Genomic DNA, 19,215 nt, shown 5'->3' on the forward strand with positions numbered 1-19,215 from the left:
ACTGCAGCACCTTCTACAATAATTACCAATTCTGCTCCTACGACAACCACAACAACAGCACCTACAACAACTGTAGCTCCCACGACAACTGCAGCTCCTACAACAGCTATAGCATCTACGACAACCACTGCAGCCCTAACAACAACAACTGCTGCTCCTACGATCACTACAGCTCCAGAACCTATTACGACAACCACTGCAGCTCCTGCTACAACAACTACAATTTCAGCTCCTACGACAACCACAACAACAGCACCTACTACAACACCTGCAGTTCCTACAACTGTCCAGCTCCGACAACCACTGCACAACAACTACACCTGCTCCTACAACAGCTAGCATCTACGACAACCACTAACAACAACACAACAATCACAACTGCAGCTCCTACAACAACTTTAACTTCTAGCACCTCAACCACAGCAGCTGCCTCTTCAGCTCTACGACAACCACTGCAGCTCTAACTACAACAACTGCTGCTCCAACGACCACTACAACTCCAGAACCTATTACGACAACCACTGCAGCTTCTGCTACAACAACTACAACTTCAGCTCCTACGACAACCACAACAACAGCACCTACAACAACTGTAGCTGCCACGACAACTGCAGCTCCTACAACAGCTATAGCATCTACGACAACCACTGCAGCCCTAACAACAACAACTGCTGCTCCTACGACCACTACAGCTCCAGAACCTATTACGACAACCACTGCAGCTTCTGCTACAACAACTACAACTTCAGCTCCTACGACAACCACAACAACAGCACCTACAACAACTGTAGCTCCCATGACAACTGCAGCTCCTACAACAGCTTTAGCATCTACGACAACCACTGCAGCCCAAACAACAACAACTGCTGCTCCTACGACCACTACAGCTCCAGAACCTATTACGACAACCACTGCAGCTCCTGCTACAACAACTACAATTTCAGGTCCCAAGACAACTGCAGCTCCTACAACAGCTTTAGCATCTACGACAACCACTGCAGCCCAAACAACAACAACTGCTGCTCCTACTACCACTACAACTCCAGAACCTATTACGACAACCACTGCAGCTTCTGCTACAACAACTACAACTTCAGCTCCTACGACAACCACAACAACAGCACCTACAACAACTGTAGGTGCCACGACAACTGCAGCTCCTACAACAGCTATAGCATCTATGACAACCACTGCAGCCCTAACAACTACAACTTCAGCTCCTACAACAACCACAACAACAGCTCTACAACAACTGCTGCTTCAACGACCACTGTAACTCCACAACCTACTACGACAACCAGTGCAGCTCCTACTACAACAACTGCTGTTCTAACGACCACAGTCACTGCAGCACCTTCTACAATAATTACCAATTCTGCTCCTACGACAACCACAACAACAGCACCTACAACAACTGTAGCTCCCACGACAACTGCAGCTCCTACAACAGCTATAGCATCTACGACAACCACTGCAGCCCTAACAACAACAACTGCTGCTCCTACGACCACTACAGCTCCAGAACCTATTACGACAACCACTGCAGCTCCTGCTACAACAACTACAATTTCAGCTCCTACGACAACAGCCAACAACAGCACCTACTACAACACCTGCAGTTCCTACAACTGCAGCTCCCACGACCAACTCCACCTGCTGTACTACAGCTCCTACAACAATCACAACTACAGCTCCTGATACAACAACTTTAGCTTCTATGTCAAGCTCCACAACAGCTGCATCTACGACAACCACTGCAGCTCTAACTACAACAACTGCTGCTCCAACGACCACTACAACTCCAGAACCTATTACGACAACCACTGCAGCTTCTGCTACAACAACTACAACTTCAGCTCCTACGACAACCACAACAACAGCACCTCCAACAACTGTACAACAGCTAGCCACGACAACTGCAGCTCCTACAACAGCTTTAGCATCTACGACAACCACTGCAGCCCTAACAACAACAACTGCTGCTCCTACGACCACTACAGCTCCAGAACCTATTACGACAACCACTGCAGCTTCTGCTACAACAACTACAACTTCAGCTCCTACGACAACCACAACAACAGCACCTACAACAACTGTAGCTGCTACGACAACTGCAGCTCCTACCCCAGCTATAGCATCTACGACAACCACTTCAGCCCTAACAACAACAACTGCTGCTCCTACGACCACTACAGCTCCAGAACCTATTACGACAACCACTGCAGCTCCTGCTATAACAACTACAATTTCAGCTCCTACGACAACAACAGCACCTCCAGCAACTGTAGCTCCCACGACAACTGCAGCTCCTACAACAGCTTTAGCATCTACGACAACCACTGCAGCCCAAACAACAACAACTGCTGCTCCTACGACCACTACAGCTCCAGAACCTATTACGTCAACCACTGCAGCTCCTGCTACAACAACTACAATTTCAGCTCCCACGACAACTGCAGCTCCTACAACAGCTTTAGCATCTACGTCAACCACTGCAGCCCTAACAACAACAACTGTAGCTCCCACGACCACTCCACCTGCTGTACTTCCTACAACAATCACAACTACAGCTCCTGATACAACAACTTTAGCTTCTACGTCAACCACAGCAGCTGCCTCTACGACAACCACAGCAGCTCTAACTACAACAATTGCTGCTCCTACGACCACTACAGCTCCAGAACCTATTACGACAACCACTGCAGCTCCTGCTGCAACAACTTCAGCTCCTACGACAACCACAACAACAGCACCTCCAACAACTGTAGCTCCCACGAAAACTGCAGCTCCTACAACAGCTTTAGCTTCTATGACAACCACTGAGGCCCTAACAACAACAAACACCTCCCAACTGCTCCAGCTGCAGCTCCAGAACCTATTACGACAACCACTGCAGCTCCTACTACAACAACTACAACTGTAGCTTCACACCACTCCACCTGCACAACTTCCTACAACAATCACAACTACAGCTCCTGATACAAACAACTTTAGCAGCAGCTCCTACAACAGCTTTAGCATCTACGACAACCACTGCAGCCTAACTACAACAACTGCTGCTCCAACGACCACTACAACTCAGAACCTATTACGACAACTACTGCAGCTCCTGCTACAACAACTACAACTTCAGCTCCTACGACAACCACAACGACATCACCTGCAACAACTCCCACAACAACTGCATCTCCTACAACAGCTTTAGCATCTACGTCAACCACTGCAGCCCTAACTACAACAACTGCAGCTCCTGCTACAACAACTACAACTTCAGCTCCTACGACAACCACAACAACAGCACCTACTACAACACCTGCAGTTCCTACAACTGTAGCTCCCACGACCACTCCACCTGCTGTACTTACTACAACAATCACAACTACAGCTCCTGATACAACAACTTTAACTTCTACGTCAACCACAGCAGCTGCCTCTGCGACAACCACTGCAGCTCTAACTACAACAACTGCTGCTCCTACTACCACTGTAACTCCACAACCTACTACGACAACCAGTGCAGCTCCTACTACAACAACTGCTGTTCTAACGACCACAGTCACTGCAGCACCTTCTACAATAATTACAACTTCAGCTCCTATGACAACCACAACAACAGCATATACAACAACTGTAGCTACCACGACAACTGCAGCTCCTACAACAGCTTTAGCATCTACGTCAACCACTGCAGCCCTAACAACAACAACTGCTGCTCCTACGACCACAACCACTTCAGCTCCAGAACCTATCACGACAACCACTTCAGCTCCTGCTACAACAACTACAACTTCAGCTCCTACGACAACCACAGGAACAGCACCTACAACAACTGCTGCTCCTACGACCACTGTAACTCCACAACCTACTACGACAACCAGTGCAGCTCCTACTACAACAACTGCTGGTCTAACGACCACAGTCACTGCAGCACCTTCTACAATAATTACAACTTCAGCTCATATGACAACCACAACAACAGCACATACAACAACTGTAGCTACCACGACAACTGCAGCTCCTACAACACCTGCAGTTCCTACAACTGTAGCTCCCACGACCACTCCACCTGCTGTACTTCCTACAACAATCACAACTACAGCTCCTGATACAACAACTTTAGCTTCTATGTCAACCACAGAAGATGCCTCTACGACAACCACAGCAGCTCTAACTACAACAATTGCTGCTCCAACGACCACTACAACTCTAGAACCTATTACGACAACTACTGCAGCTCCTGCTACAACAACTACAACTTCAGCTCCTACGACAACCACAACAACAGCACCTCCAACAACTCCCACAACAACTGCAGCTCCTACAACAGCTTTAGCATCTACGACAACCACTGCAGCCCTAACAACAACAACTGCTGCTCCTACGACCACTACAGTTGCAGAACCTATTACGACAACCACTGCAGATCCTGCTACAACAATTACAACTTCAGCTCCTACGACAACCACAACAACAGCATCTCCAACAACTGTAGCTCCCATGACAACTGCAGCTCCTACAACATCTTTAGCATCTACGACAACCACTGCAGCCCTAACTACAACAACTGCTGCTCCTACGACCACTACAGTTCCAGAACCTATTACGACAACCACTGCAGATCCTGCTACAACAATTACAAATTCAGCTCCTACGACAACCACAACAACAGCATCTCCAACAACTGTAGCTCCCATGACAACTGCAGCTCCTACAACAGCTTTAGCATCTACGACAACCACTGCAGCTCCTGCTACAACTACAACTTCAGCTCCTACGACAACCACAACAACAGCACCTCCAACAACTGTAGCTCCCACGACAACTGCAGCTCTTACAACAACTTCAGCTCCCACGAAAACCACAACAACAGCACCTCCAACAACTGCTGCTCCTAGGACCACGGTAACTCCACAACCTACTACGACAACCAGTGCAGCTCCTACTACAACAACTGCTGTTCCAACGACCACAGTGACTGCAGCACCTTCTACAACAACTACAACTTCAGCTCCTACGACAACCACAACAACAACTGTAGCTCCCACGACGACTGCAGCTCCTACAACAGCTTTAGCATCTCGACAACCTCTGCAGCTTCTGCTAACAACTACAACTGCAGCTCCTGCTACAACAACTACAACTTCAGCTCCTACGCTACAACAACTACAACCACAACAACAGCACCTACAACAACTGCTGCTCCTACGACCACTGTAACTCCACAACCTACTACGACAACCAGTGCAGCTCCTACTACAACAACTGCTGTTCTAACGACCACAGTCACTGCAGCACCTTCTACAATAATTACAAATTCTGCTCCTACGACAACCACAACAACATCACCTACAACTACTGTAGCTCCCACGATAACTGCAGCTCCTACAACAGCTTTAGCATATACTTCAACCACTGCAGCCCTAACTACAACAACTGCTGCTCCTACGACCACTACAGCTCCAGAACCTATTACGACAACCACTGCAGCTCCTGCTACAACAACTTCAGCTCCTACGACAACCACAACAACAGCACCTCCAACAACTGTAGCTCCCACGACAACTGCAGCTCCTCCAACAGCTTTAGCTTCTATGACAACCACTGAGGCCTCACAACAACAACTGCTGCTCCTACGACCACGACCACTTCAGCTCCAGAACCTATTACGACAACCACTGCAGCTCCTGCTACAACAACTACAACTTCAGCTCCTACGACAACCACAACAACAGCACCTACTACAACACCTGCAGTTCCTACAACTGTAGCTCCCACGACCACTCCACCTTCTGTACTTCCTACAACAATCACAACTACAGCTCCTGATACAACAACTTTAGCTTCTACGTCAACCACAGCAGCTGCCTCTACGACAACCACAGCAGCTCTAACTACAACAATTGCTGCTCCAACGACCACTACAACTGTAGAACCTATTATGACAACTACTGCAGCTCCTGCTACAACAACTACAACTTCAGCTCCTACGACAACCACAACAACAGCACCTACTACAACACCTGCAGTTCCTACAACTGTAGCTCCCACGACCACTCCACCTTCTGTACTTCCTACAACAATCACAACTACAGCTCCTGATACAACAACTTTAGCTTCTATGTCAACCACAGCAGCTGCCTCTACGACAACCACAGCAGCTCTAACTACAACAATTGCTGCTCCAACGACCACTACAACTCTAGAACCTATTACGACAACTACTGCAGCTCCTGCTACAACAACTACAACTTCAGCTCCTACGACAACCACAACAACAGCACCTCCAACAACTCCCACAACAACTGCAGCTCCTACAACAGCTTTAGCATCTACGACAACCACTGCAGCCTAACAACAACAACTGCTGCTCCTACGACCACTACAGTTCCAGAACCTATTACGACAACCACTGCAGATCCTGCTACAACAATTACAACTTCAGCTCCTACGACAACCACAACAACAGCATCTCCAACAACTGTAGCTCCCATGACAACTGCAGCTCCTACAACATCTTTAGCATCTACGACAACCACTGCAGCCCTAACTACAACAACTGCTGCTCCTACGACCACTACAGTTCCAGAACCTATTACGACAACCACTGCAGATCCTGCTACAACAATTACAACTTCAGCTCCTACGACAACCACAACAACAGCATCTCCAACAACTGTAGCTCCCATGACAACTGCAGCTCCTACAACAGCTTTAGCATCTACGACAACCACTGCAGCTCCTGCTACTACAACTACAACTTCAGCTCCTACGACAACCACAACAACAGCACCTCCAACAACTGTAGCTCCCATGACAACTGCAGCTCTTACAACAACTTCAGCTCCTACGACAACCACAACAACAGCACCTCCAACAACTGCTGCTCCTACGACCACGGTAACTCCACAACCTACTACGACAACCAGTGAAGCTCCTACTACAACAAATGCTGTTCCAACGACCACAGTGACTGCAGCACCTTCTACAACAACTACAACTTCAGCTCCTACGACAACCACAACAACAACTGTAGCTCCCACGACGACTGCAGCTCCTACAACAGCTTTAGCATCTACGACAACCTCTGCAGCTTCTGCTACCACAACTACAACTTCAGCTCCTACGACAACCACAACAACAACTGTAGCTCCCACGATGACTGCAGCTCCTACAACAGCTTTAGCATCTACGACAACCTCTGCAGCTTCTGCTACAACAACTACAACTTCAGCTCCTACGACAACCACAACAACAGCACCTACAACAACTGCTGCTCCTACGACCACTGTAACTCCACAACCTACTACGACAACCAGTGCAGCTCCTACTACAACAACTGCTGTTCTAACGACCACAGTCACTGCAGCACCTTCTACAATAATTACAAATTCTGCTCCTACGACAACCACAACAACATCACCTACAACTACTGTAGCTCCCACGATAACTGCAGCTCCTACAACAGCTTTAGCATATACTTCAACCACTGCAGCCCTAACTACAACAACTGCTGCTCCTACGACCACTACAGCTCCAGAACCTATTACGACAACCACTGCAGCTCCTGCTACAACAACTTCAGCTCCTACGACAACCACAACAACAGCACCTCCAACAACTGTAGCTCCCACGACAACTGCAGCTCCTCCAACAGCTTTAGCTTCTATGACAACCACTGGAGGCCTCACAACAACAACTGCTGCTCCTACGACCACGACCACTTCAGCTCCAGAACCTATTACGACAACCACTGCAGCTCCTGCTACAACAACTACAACTTCAGCTCCTACGACAACCACAACAACAGCACCTACTACAACACCTGCAGTTCCTACAACTGTAGCTCCCACGACCACTCCACCTTCTGTACTTCCTACAACAATCACAACTACAGCTCCTGATACAACAACTTTAGCTTCTACGTCAACCACAGCAGCTGCCTCTACGACAACCACAGCAGCTCTAACTACAACAATTGCTGCTCCAACGACCACTACAACTGTAGAACCTATTATGACAACTACTGCAGCTCCTGCTACAACAACTACAACTTCAGCTCCTACGACAACCACAACAACAGCACCTACTACAACACCTGCAGTTCCTACAACTGTAGCTCCCACGACCACTCCACCTTCTGTACTTCCTACAACAATCACAACTACAGCTCCTGATACAACAACTTTAGCTTCTATGTCAACCACAGCAGCTGCCTCTACGACAACCACAGCAGCTCTAACTACAACAATTGCTGCTCCAACGACCACTACAACTCTAGAACCTATTACGACAACTACTGCAGCTCCTGCTACAACAACTACAACTTCAGCTCCTACGACAACCACAACAACAGCACCTCCAACAACTCCCACAACAACTGCAGCTCCTACAACAGCTTTAGCATCTACGACAACCACTGCAGCCCTAACAACAACAACTGCTGCTCCTACGACCACTACAGTTCCAGAACCTATTACGACAACCACTGCAGATCCTGCTACAACAATTACAACTTCAGCTCCTACGACAACCACAACAACAGCATCTCCAACAACTGTAGCTCCCATGACAACTGCAGCTCCTACAACATCTTTAGCATCTACGACAACCACTGCAGCCCTAACTACAACAACTGCTGCTCCTACGACCACTACAGTTCCAGAACCTATTACGACAACCACTGCAGATCCTGCTACAACAATTACAACTTCAGCTCCTACGACAACCACAACAACAGCATCTCCAACAACTGTAGCTCCCATGACAACTGCAGCTCCTACAACAGCTTTAGCATCTACGACAACCACTGCAGCTCCTGCTACTACAACTACAACTTCAGCTCCTACGACAACCACAACAACAGCACCTCCAACAACTGTAGCTCCCATGACAACTGCAGCTCTTACAACAACTTCAGCTCCTACGACAACCACAACAACAGCACCTCCAACAACTGCTGCTCCTACGACCACGGTAACTCCACAACCTACTACGACAACCAGTGAAGCTCCTACTACAACAAATGCTGTTCCAACGACCACAGTGACTGCAGCACCTTCTACAACAACTACAACTTCAGCTCCTACGACAACCACAACAACAACTGTAGCTCCCACGACGACTGCAGCTCCTACAACAGCTTTAGCATCTACGACAACCTCTGCAGCTTCTGCTACAACAACTACAACTTCAGCTCCTACGACAACCACAACAACAACTGTAGCTCCCACGACGACTGCAGCTCCTACAACAGCTTTAGCATCTACGACAACCTCTGCAGCTTCTGCTACAACAACTACAACTTCAGCTCCTACGACAACCACAACAACAACTGTAGCTACCACGACGACTGCAGCTCCTACAACAGCTTTAGCATCTACGACAACCTCTGCAGCTTCTGCTACAACAACTACAACTTCAGCTCCTATGACAACCACAACAACAGCACCTACAACAACTGCTGCTCCTACGACCCCTGTAACTCCACAACCTACTACGACAACCAGTGCAGCTCCTACTACAACAACTGCTGTTCTAACGACCACAGTCACTGCAGCACCTTCTACAATAATGACAAATTCTGCTCCTACGACAACCACAACAACATCACCTACAACTACTGTAGCTCCCACGATAACTGCAGCTCCTACAACAGCTTTAGCATATACTTCAACCACTGCAGCACTAACTACAACAACTGCTGCTCCTACGACCACTACAGCTCCAGAACCTATTACGACAACCACTGCAGCTCCTGCTACAACAACTTCAGCTCCTACGACAACCACAACAACAGCACCTCCAACAACTGTAGCTCCCACGACAACTGCAGCTCCTACAACAGCTTTAGCTTCTATGACAACCACTGGAGGCCTCACAACAACAACTGCTGCTCCTACGACCACGACCACTTCAGCTCCAGAACCTATTACGACAACCACTGCAGCTCCTGCTACAACAACTACAACTTCAGCTCCTACGACAACCACAACAACAGCATCTCCAACAACTGTAGCTCCCATGACAACTGCAGCTCCTACAACAGCTTTAACATCTGAGACAACCACTGCAGCTCCTGCTACAACAACTACAACTTCAGCTCCTACGATGCCCACAACAACAGCAACTCCAACAACAGCTCCCACGGCAACTGCAGCTCCTACAACAACTTCAGCTCCAACGACAACCACAACAACAGCACCTCCAACAACTGCTGCTCCTACGACCACTGTAACTCCACAACCTACTACGACAACCATTGCAGCTCCTACTACAACAACTGCTGTTCTAACGACCACAGTGACTGCAGCAACTTCGACAATAACTACAACTTCAGCTCCTACGACAACCACAACAACAACTGTAGCTCCCACGACAACTGCAGCTCATACAACAGCTTTAGCATCTACGACAACCTCTGCAGCTTCTGCTACAACAACTACAACTTCAGCTCCTACGACAACCACAACAACAGCACCTACAACAACTGTAGCTCCCATGATAACTGCAGCTCCTGCAACAGCTTTAGCATATACTTCAACCACTGCAGCCCTAACTACAACAACTTCAGCTCCTACGACCAATACAGCTCCAGAACCTATTACGACAGCCACTGCAGCTCCTGCTACAACAACTTCAGCAGCTCTAACTACAAACAACAACAGCTGCTCCAACAACTGAGCTCCCACGATAACTGCAACTCCTACAACAGCTTTAGCATCTACGACAACCACGGCAGTTCCTGCTACAACAACTACAACTTCAGCTCCTACGACAACCACAACAACAGCACCTCCAACAACTCCCACAACAACTGCAGCTCCTACAACAGCTTTAGCATCTACGACAACCACTGCAGCCCTAACAACAACAACTGCTGCTCCTACGACCACTACAGTTCCAGAACCTATTACGACAACCACTGCAGATCCTGCTACAACAATTACAACTTCAGCTCCTACGACAACCACAACAACAGCATCTCCAACAACTGTAGCTCCCATGACAACTGCAGCTCCTACAACATCTTTAGCATCTACGACAACCACTGCAGCCCTAACTACAACAACTGCTGCTCCTACGACCACTACAGTTCCAGAACCTATTACGACAACCACTGCAGATCCTGCTACAACAATTACAACTTCAGCTCCTACGACAACCACAACAACAGCATCTCCAACAACTGTAGCTCCCATGACAACTGCAGCTCCTACAACAGCTTTAGCATCTACGACAACCACTGCAGCTCCTGCTACTACAACTACAACTTCAGCTCCTACGACAACCACAACAACAGCACCTCCAACAACTGTAGCTCCCATGACAACTGCAGCTCTTACAACAACTTCAGCTCCTACGACAACCACAACAACAGCACCTCCAACAACTGCTGCTCCTACGACCACGGTAACTCCACAACCTACTACGACAACCAGTGAAGCTCCTACTACAACAAATGCTGTTCCAACGACCACAGTGACTGCAGCACCTTCTACAACAACTACAACTTCAGCTCCTACGACAACCACAACAACAACTGTAGCTCCCACGACGACTGCAGCTCCTACAACAGCTTTACCATCTACGACAACCTCTGCAGCTTCTGCTACAACAACTACAACTTCAGCTCCTACGACAACCACAACAACAACTGTAGCTCCCACGACGACTGCAGCTCCTACAACAGCTTTAGCATCTACGACAACCTCTGCAGCTTCTGCTACAACAACTACAACTTCAGCTCCTACGACAACCACAACAACAACTGTAGCTACCACGACGACTGCAGCTCCTACAACAGCTTTAGCATCTACGACAACCTCTGCAGCTTCTGCTACAACAACTACAACTTCAGCTCCTATGACAACCACAACAACAGCACCTACAACAACTGCTGCTCCTACGACCCCTGTAACTCCACAACCTACTACGACAACCAGTGCAGCTCCTACTACAACAACTGCTGTTCTAACGACCACAGTCACTGCAGCACCTTCTACAATAATGACAAATTCTGCTCCTACGACAACCACAACAACATCACCTACAACTACTGTAGCTCCCACGATAACTGCAGCTCCTACAACAGCTTTAGCATATACTTCAACCACTGCAGCACTAACTACAACAACTGCTGCTCCTACGACCACTACAGCTCCAGAACCTATTACGACAACCACTGCAGCTCCTGCTACAACAACTTCAGCTCCTACGACAACCACAACAACAGCACCTCCAACAACTGTAGCTCCCACGACAACTGCAGCTCCTACAACAGCTTTCGCTTCTATGACAACCACTGGAGGCCTCACAACAACAACTGCTGCTCCTACGACCACGACCACTTCAGCTCCAGAACCTATTACGACAACCACTGCAGATCCTGCTACAACAACTACAACTTCAGCTCCTACGACAACCACAACAACAGCATCTCCAACAACTGTAGCTCCCATGACAACTGCAGCTCCTACAACAGCTTTAACATCTGAGACAACCACTGCAGCTCCTGCTACAACAACTACAACTTCAGCTCCTACGATGCCCACAACAACAGCAACTCCAACAACTGTAGCTCCCACGGCAACTGCAGCTCCTACAACAACTTCAGCTCCAACGACAACCACAACAACAGCACCTCCAACAACTGCTGCTCCTACGACCACTGTAACTCCACAACCTACTACGACAACCATTGCAGCTCCTACTACAACAACTGCTGTTCTAACGACCACAGTGACTGCAGCAACTTCGACAATAACTACAACTTCAGCTCCTACGACAACCACAACAACAACTGTAGCTCCCACGACAACTGCAGCTCATACAACAGCTTTAGCATCTACGACAACCTCTGCAGCTTCTGCTACAACAACTACAACTTCAGCTCCTACGACAACCACAACAACAGCACCTACAACAACTGTAGCTCCCATGATAACTGCAGCTCCTGCAACAGCTTTAGCATATACTTCAACCACTGCAGCCCTAACTACAACAACTTCAGCTCCTACGACCAATACAGCTCCAGAACCTATTACGACAGCCACTGCAGCTCCTGCTACAACAACTTCAGCTCCTACGACAACCACAACAACAGCACATCCAACAACTGTAGCTCCCACAACAACTGCAGCTCCTACAACAGCTTTAGCTGCTATGACAACCACTGGAGGCCTCACAACAACAACTGCTGCTCCAACGACCACGACCACTTCAGCTCCAGAACCTATTACGACAACCACTGCAGCTCCGGCTACAACAACTACAACTTCAGCTCCTACGACAACCACAACAACAGCACCTCCAACAACTCCCACAACAACTGCAGCTCCTACAACAGCTTTAGCATCTACGACAACCACTGCAGCCCTAACAACAACAACTGCTGCTCCTACGACCACTACAGTTCCAGAACCTATTACGACAACCACTGCAGATCCTGCTACAACAATTACAACTTCAGCTCCTACGACAACCACAACAACAGCATCTCCAACAACTGTAGCTCCCATGACAACTGCAGCTCCTACAACAGCTTTAGCATCTACGACAACCACTGCAGCTCCTGCAACTACAACTACAACTGCAGCTCTTACAACAACTTCAGCTCCTACGACAACCACAACAACAGCACCTCCAACAACTGCTGCTCCTACGACCACGGTAACTCCACAACCTACTACGACAACCAGTGCAGCTCCTACTACAACAACTGCTGTTCCAACGACCACAGTGACTGCAGCACCTTCTACAACAACTACAACTTCAGCTCCTACGACAACCACAACAACAACTGTAGCTCCCACGACGACTGCAGCTCCTACAACAGCTTTAGCATCTATGACAACCTCTGCAGCTTCTGCTACAACAACTACAACTTCAGCTCCTACGACAACCACAACAACAACTGTAGCTCCCACAACGACTGCAGCTCCTACAACAGCTTTAGCATCTACGACAACCTCTGCAGCTTCTGCTACAACAACTACAACTTCAGCTCCTACGACAACCACAACAACAGCACCTACAACAACTGCTGCTCCTACGACCACTGTAACTCCACAACCTACTACGACAACCAGTGCAGCTCCTACTACAACAACTGCTGTTCTAACGACCACAGTCACTGCAGCACCTTCTACAATAATTACAAATTCTGCTCCTACGACAACCACAACAACATCACCTACAACTACTGTAGCTCCCACGATAACTGCAGCTCCTACAACAGCTTTAGCATATACAACAACCACTGCAGCCCTAACTACAACAACTGCTGCTCCTACGACCACTACAGCTCCAGAACCTATTACGACAACCACTGCAGCTCCTGCTACAAACTTCAGCTCCTACGACAACCACAACAACAGCACCTCCAACAACTGTAGCTCCCATGACAACTGCAGCTCCTACAACATCTTTAGCATCTACGACAACCACTGCAGCCCTAACTACAACAACTGCTGCTCCTACGACCACTACAGTTCCAGAACCTATTACGACAACCACTGCAGATCCTGCTACAACAATTACAACTTCAGCTCCTACGACAACCACAACAACAGCATCTCCAACAACTGTAGCTCCCATGACAACTGCAGCTCCTACAACAGCTTTAGCATCTACGACAACCACTGCAGCTCCTGCTACTACAACTACAACTTCAGCTCCTACGACAACCACAACAACAGCACCTCCAACAACTGTAGCTCCCACGACAACTGCAGCGCTTACAACAACTTCAGCTCCTACGACAACCACAACAACAGCACCTCCAACAACTGCTGCTCCTACGACCACGGTAACTCCACAACCTACTACCACAACCAGTGAAGCTCCTACTACAACAACTGCTGTTCCAACGACCACAGTGACTGCAGCACCTTCTACAACAACTACAACTTCAGCTCCTACGACAACCACAACAACAAATGTAGCTCCCACGACGACTGCAGCTCCTACAACAGCTTTAGCATCTACGACAACCTCTGCAGCTTCTGCTACAACAACTACAACTTCAGCTCCTACGACAACCACAACAACAACTGTAGCTCCCACGACGACTGCAGCTCCTACAACAGCTTTAGCATCTACGACAACCTCTGCAGCTTCTGCTACAACAACTACAACTTCAGCTCCTACGACAACCACAACAACAACTGTAGCTCCCACGACGACTGCAGCTCCTACAACAGCTTTAGCATCTACGACAACCACTGCAGCTCCTGCTACTACAACTACAACTTCAGCTCCTACGACAACCACAACAACAGCACCTCCAACAACTCCCACAACAACTGCAGCTCCTACAACAGCTTTAGCATCTACGACAACCACTGCAGCCCTAACAACAACAACTGCTGCTCCTACGACCACTACAGTTCCAGAACCTATTACGACAACCACTGCAGATCCTGCTACAACAATTACAACTTCAGCTCCTACGACAACCACAACAACAGCATCTCCAACAACTGTAGCTCCCATGACAACTGCAGCTCCTACAACAGCTTTAGCATCTACGACAACCACTGCAGCTCCTGCTACTACAACTACAACTTCAGCTCCTACGACAACCACAACAACAGCACCTCCAACAACTGTAGCTCCCACGACAACTGCAGCTCTTACAACAACTTCAGCTCCTACGACAACCACAACAACAGCACCTCCAACAACTGCTGCTCCTACGACCACGGTAACTCCACAACCTACTACGACAACCAGTGCAGCTCCTACTACAACAACTGCTGTTCCAACGACCACAGTGACTGCAGCACCTTCTACAACAACTACAACTTCAGCTCCTACGACAACCACAACAACAACTGTAGCTCCCACGACGACTGCAGCTCCTACAACAGCTTTAGCATCTATGACAACCTCTGCAGCTTCTGCTACAACAACTACAACTTCAGCTCCTACGACAACCACAACAACAACTGTAGCTCCCACGACGACTGCAGCTCCTACAACAGCTTTAGCATCTACGACAACCTCTGCAGCTTCTGCTACAACAACTACAACTTCAGCTCCTACGACAACCACAACAACAGCACCTACAACAACTGCTGCTCCTACGACCACTGTAACTCCACAACCTACTACGACAACCAGTGCAGCTCCTACTACAACAACTGCTGTTCTAACGACCACAGTCACTGCAGCACCTTCTACAATAATTACAAATTCTGCTCCTACGACAACCACAACAACATCACCTACAACTACTGTAGCTCCCACGATAACTGCAGCTCCTACAACAGCTTTAGCATATACTTCAACCACTGCAGCCCTAACTACAACAACTGCTGCTCCTACGACCACTACAGCTCCAGAACCTATTACGACAACCACTGCAGCTCCTGCTACAACAACTTCAGCTCCTACGACAACCACAACAACAGCACCTCCAACAACTGTAGCTCCCATGACAACTGCAGCTCCTACAACATCTTTAGCATCTACGACAACCACTGCAGCCCTAACTACAACAACTGCTGCTCCTACGACCACTACAGTTCCAGAACCTATTACGACAACCACTGCAGATCCTGCTACAACAATTACAACTTCAGCTCCTACGACAACCACAACAACAGCATCTCCAACAACTGTAGCTCCCATGACAACTGCAGCTCCTACAACAACTTTAGCATCTACGACAACCACTGCAGCTCCTGCTACTACAACTACAACTTCAGCTCCTACGACAACCACAACAACAGCACCTCCAACAACTGTAGCTCCCACGACAACTGCAGCTCTTACAACAACTTCAGCTCCTACGACAACCACAACAACAGCACCTCCAACAACTGCTGCTCCTACCACGGTAACTCCACAACCTACTACCACAACCAGTGAAGCTCCTACTACAACAACTGCTGTTCCAACGACCACAGTGACTGCAGCACCTTCTACAACAACTACAACTTCAGCTCCTACGACAACCACAACAACAAATGTAGCTCCCACGACGACTGCAGCTCCTACAACAGCTTTAGCATCTACGACAACCTCTGCAGCTTCTGCTACAACAACTACAACTTCAGCTCCTACGACAACCACAACAACAACTGTAGCTCCCAGCACTGCAGCTCCTACAACAGCTTTAGCATCTACGACAACCTCTGCAGCTTCTGCTACAACAACTACAACTTCAGCTCCTACGACAACCACAACAACAGCACCTACAACAACTGCTGCTCCTACGACCCCTGTAACTCCACAACCTACTACGACAACCAGTGCAGCTCCTACTACAACAACTGCTGTTCTAACGACCACAGTCACTGCAGCACCTTCTACAATAATTACAAATTCTGCTCCTACGACAACCACAACAACATCACCTACAACTACTGTAGCTCCCACGATAACTGCAGCTCCTACAACAGCTTTAGCATATACTTCAACCACTGCAGCACTAACTACAACAACTGCTGCTCCTACGACCACTACAGCTCCAGAACCTATTACGACAACCACTGCAGCTCCTGCTACAACAACTTCAGCTCCTACGACAACCACAACAACAGCACCTCCAACAACTGTAGCTCCCACGACAACTGCAGCTCCTACAACAGCTTTAGCTTCTATGACAACCACTGGAGGCCTCACAACAACAACTGCTGCTCCTACGACCACGACCACTTCAGCTCCAGAACCTATTACGACAACCACTGCAGCTCCTGCTACAACAACTACAACTTCAGCTCCTACGACAACCACAACAACAGCACCTACTACAACACCTGCAGTTCCTACAACTGTAGCTCCCACGACCACTCCACCTGCTGTACTTCCTACAACAATCAAAACTACAGCTCCTGATACAACAACTTTAGCTTCTACGTCAACCACAGCAGCTGCCTCTACGACAACCACAGCAGCTCTAACTACAACAATTGCTGCTCCAACGACCACTACAACTCTAGAACCTATTACGACAACTACTGCAGCTCCTGCAACAACAACTACAACTTCAGCTCCTACGACAACCACAACAACAGCACCTCCAACAACTCCCACAACAACTGCTGCTTCTACAACAGCTTTAGTGTCTACGACAACCACTGCAGCCCTAACTACAACAACTGCAGCTCCTGCTACAACAACTACAACTTCAGCTCCAATGACAACCACAACAAGAGCACCTCCAACAACTGTAGCTCCCACGATAACTGCAGCTCCTACAACAGCTTTAGCATCTACGACAACCACTGCAGCCCTAACTACAACAACTGCTGCTCCTACGACCACTACAGCTCCAGAACCTATTACGACAACCACTGCAGATCCTGCTACAACAACTACAACTTCAGCTCCTACGACAACCACAACAACAGCACCTCCAACAACTGTAGCTCCCACGACAACTGCAGCTCCTACAACAGCTTTAGCATCTACGACAACCACAACAACAGCACCTCCAACAACTGTAGCTCCCACGATAACTGCAGCTCCTATAACAGCTTTAGCATCTACGACAACAACTGCTGCTCCTACTACCACTGTAACTCCACAACCTACTACGACAACCAGTGCAGCTCCGACTACAACAACTGCAGTGCTAACGACCACAGTGACTGCAGCACCTTCTACAAGAACTACAACTTCAGCTCCTACGACAACCACAACAACAGCACCTCCAACAACTGTAGCTCCCACGACAACTGCAGCTCCTACAACAGCTTTAGCATCTACGACAACCACTGCAGCCCTAACTACAACAACTGCTGCTCCTACGACCACTACACCTCCAGAACCTATTACGACAACCACTGCAGCTCCTGCTACAACAACTACAACTTCAGCTCCTACGACAACCACAACAACAGCACCTCCAACAACTGTAGCTCCCACAACAACTGCAGCTCCTACAACAGCTTTAGCATCTACGACAACCACTGCAGCCCTAACTACAACAACTGCTGCTCCTACAACCAGTGTAACTCCACAACCTACTACGACAACCAGTGCAGCTCCTGCTACAACAACTACAACTTCAGCTCCTATGACAACTACAACAACAGCACCTACTACAACACCTGCAGTTCCTGCAACTGTAGCTCCCACGACCACCTCACCTGCTGTACTAACTACAACAATCACAACTACAGCTCCTGATACAACAACTGTAGCTTCTACGTCAACCACAGCAGCTGCCTCTACGACAACCACTGCAACTCTAACTACAACAACTGC

The 19,215-nt window shown here is 48.4% G+C and overlaps 2 protein-coding genes across 2 annotated transcripts; both read left to right on the forward strand.

Moving 5' to 3' along the window:
• Window positions 1-469: 469 nt before the first annotated feature.
• LOC124044363 (mucin-5AC-like) lies at window positions 470-7,308 on the forward strand (the record flags this gene model as incomplete). The annotated part of the gene is made up of 3 exons (XM_046364016.1): window positions 470-944; window positions 981-1,108; window positions 6,724-7,308. Coding segments are annotated over 3 exons (1,188 nt in total), but the record flags the coding sequence as incomplete, so codon positions are not given.
• An 8,221-nt stretch (window positions 7,309-15,529) lies between these two features.
• Window positions 15,530-17,188, forward strand: LOC124044364 (mucin-5AC-like; the record flags this gene model as incomplete). Its single annotated transcript, XM_046364018.1, has 2 exons — window positions 15,530-16,114; window positions 16,652-17,188. Coding segments are annotated over 2 exons (1,122 nt in total), but the record flags the coding sequence as incomplete, so codon positions are not given.
• Window positions 17,189-19,215: the final 2,027 nt, after the last annotated feature.

This window comes from Oncorhynchus gorbuscha, linkage group LG09 (assembly GCF_021184085.1).
Source record: "Oncorhynchus gorbuscha isolate QuinsamMale2020 ecotype Even-year linkage group LG09, OgorEven_v1.0, whole genome shotgun sequence".
In the NCBI taxonomy this organism is placed as follows: domain Eukaryota; kingdom Metazoa; phylum Chordata; class Actinopteri; order Salmoniformes; family Salmonidae; genus Oncorhynchus; species Oncorhynchus gorbuscha.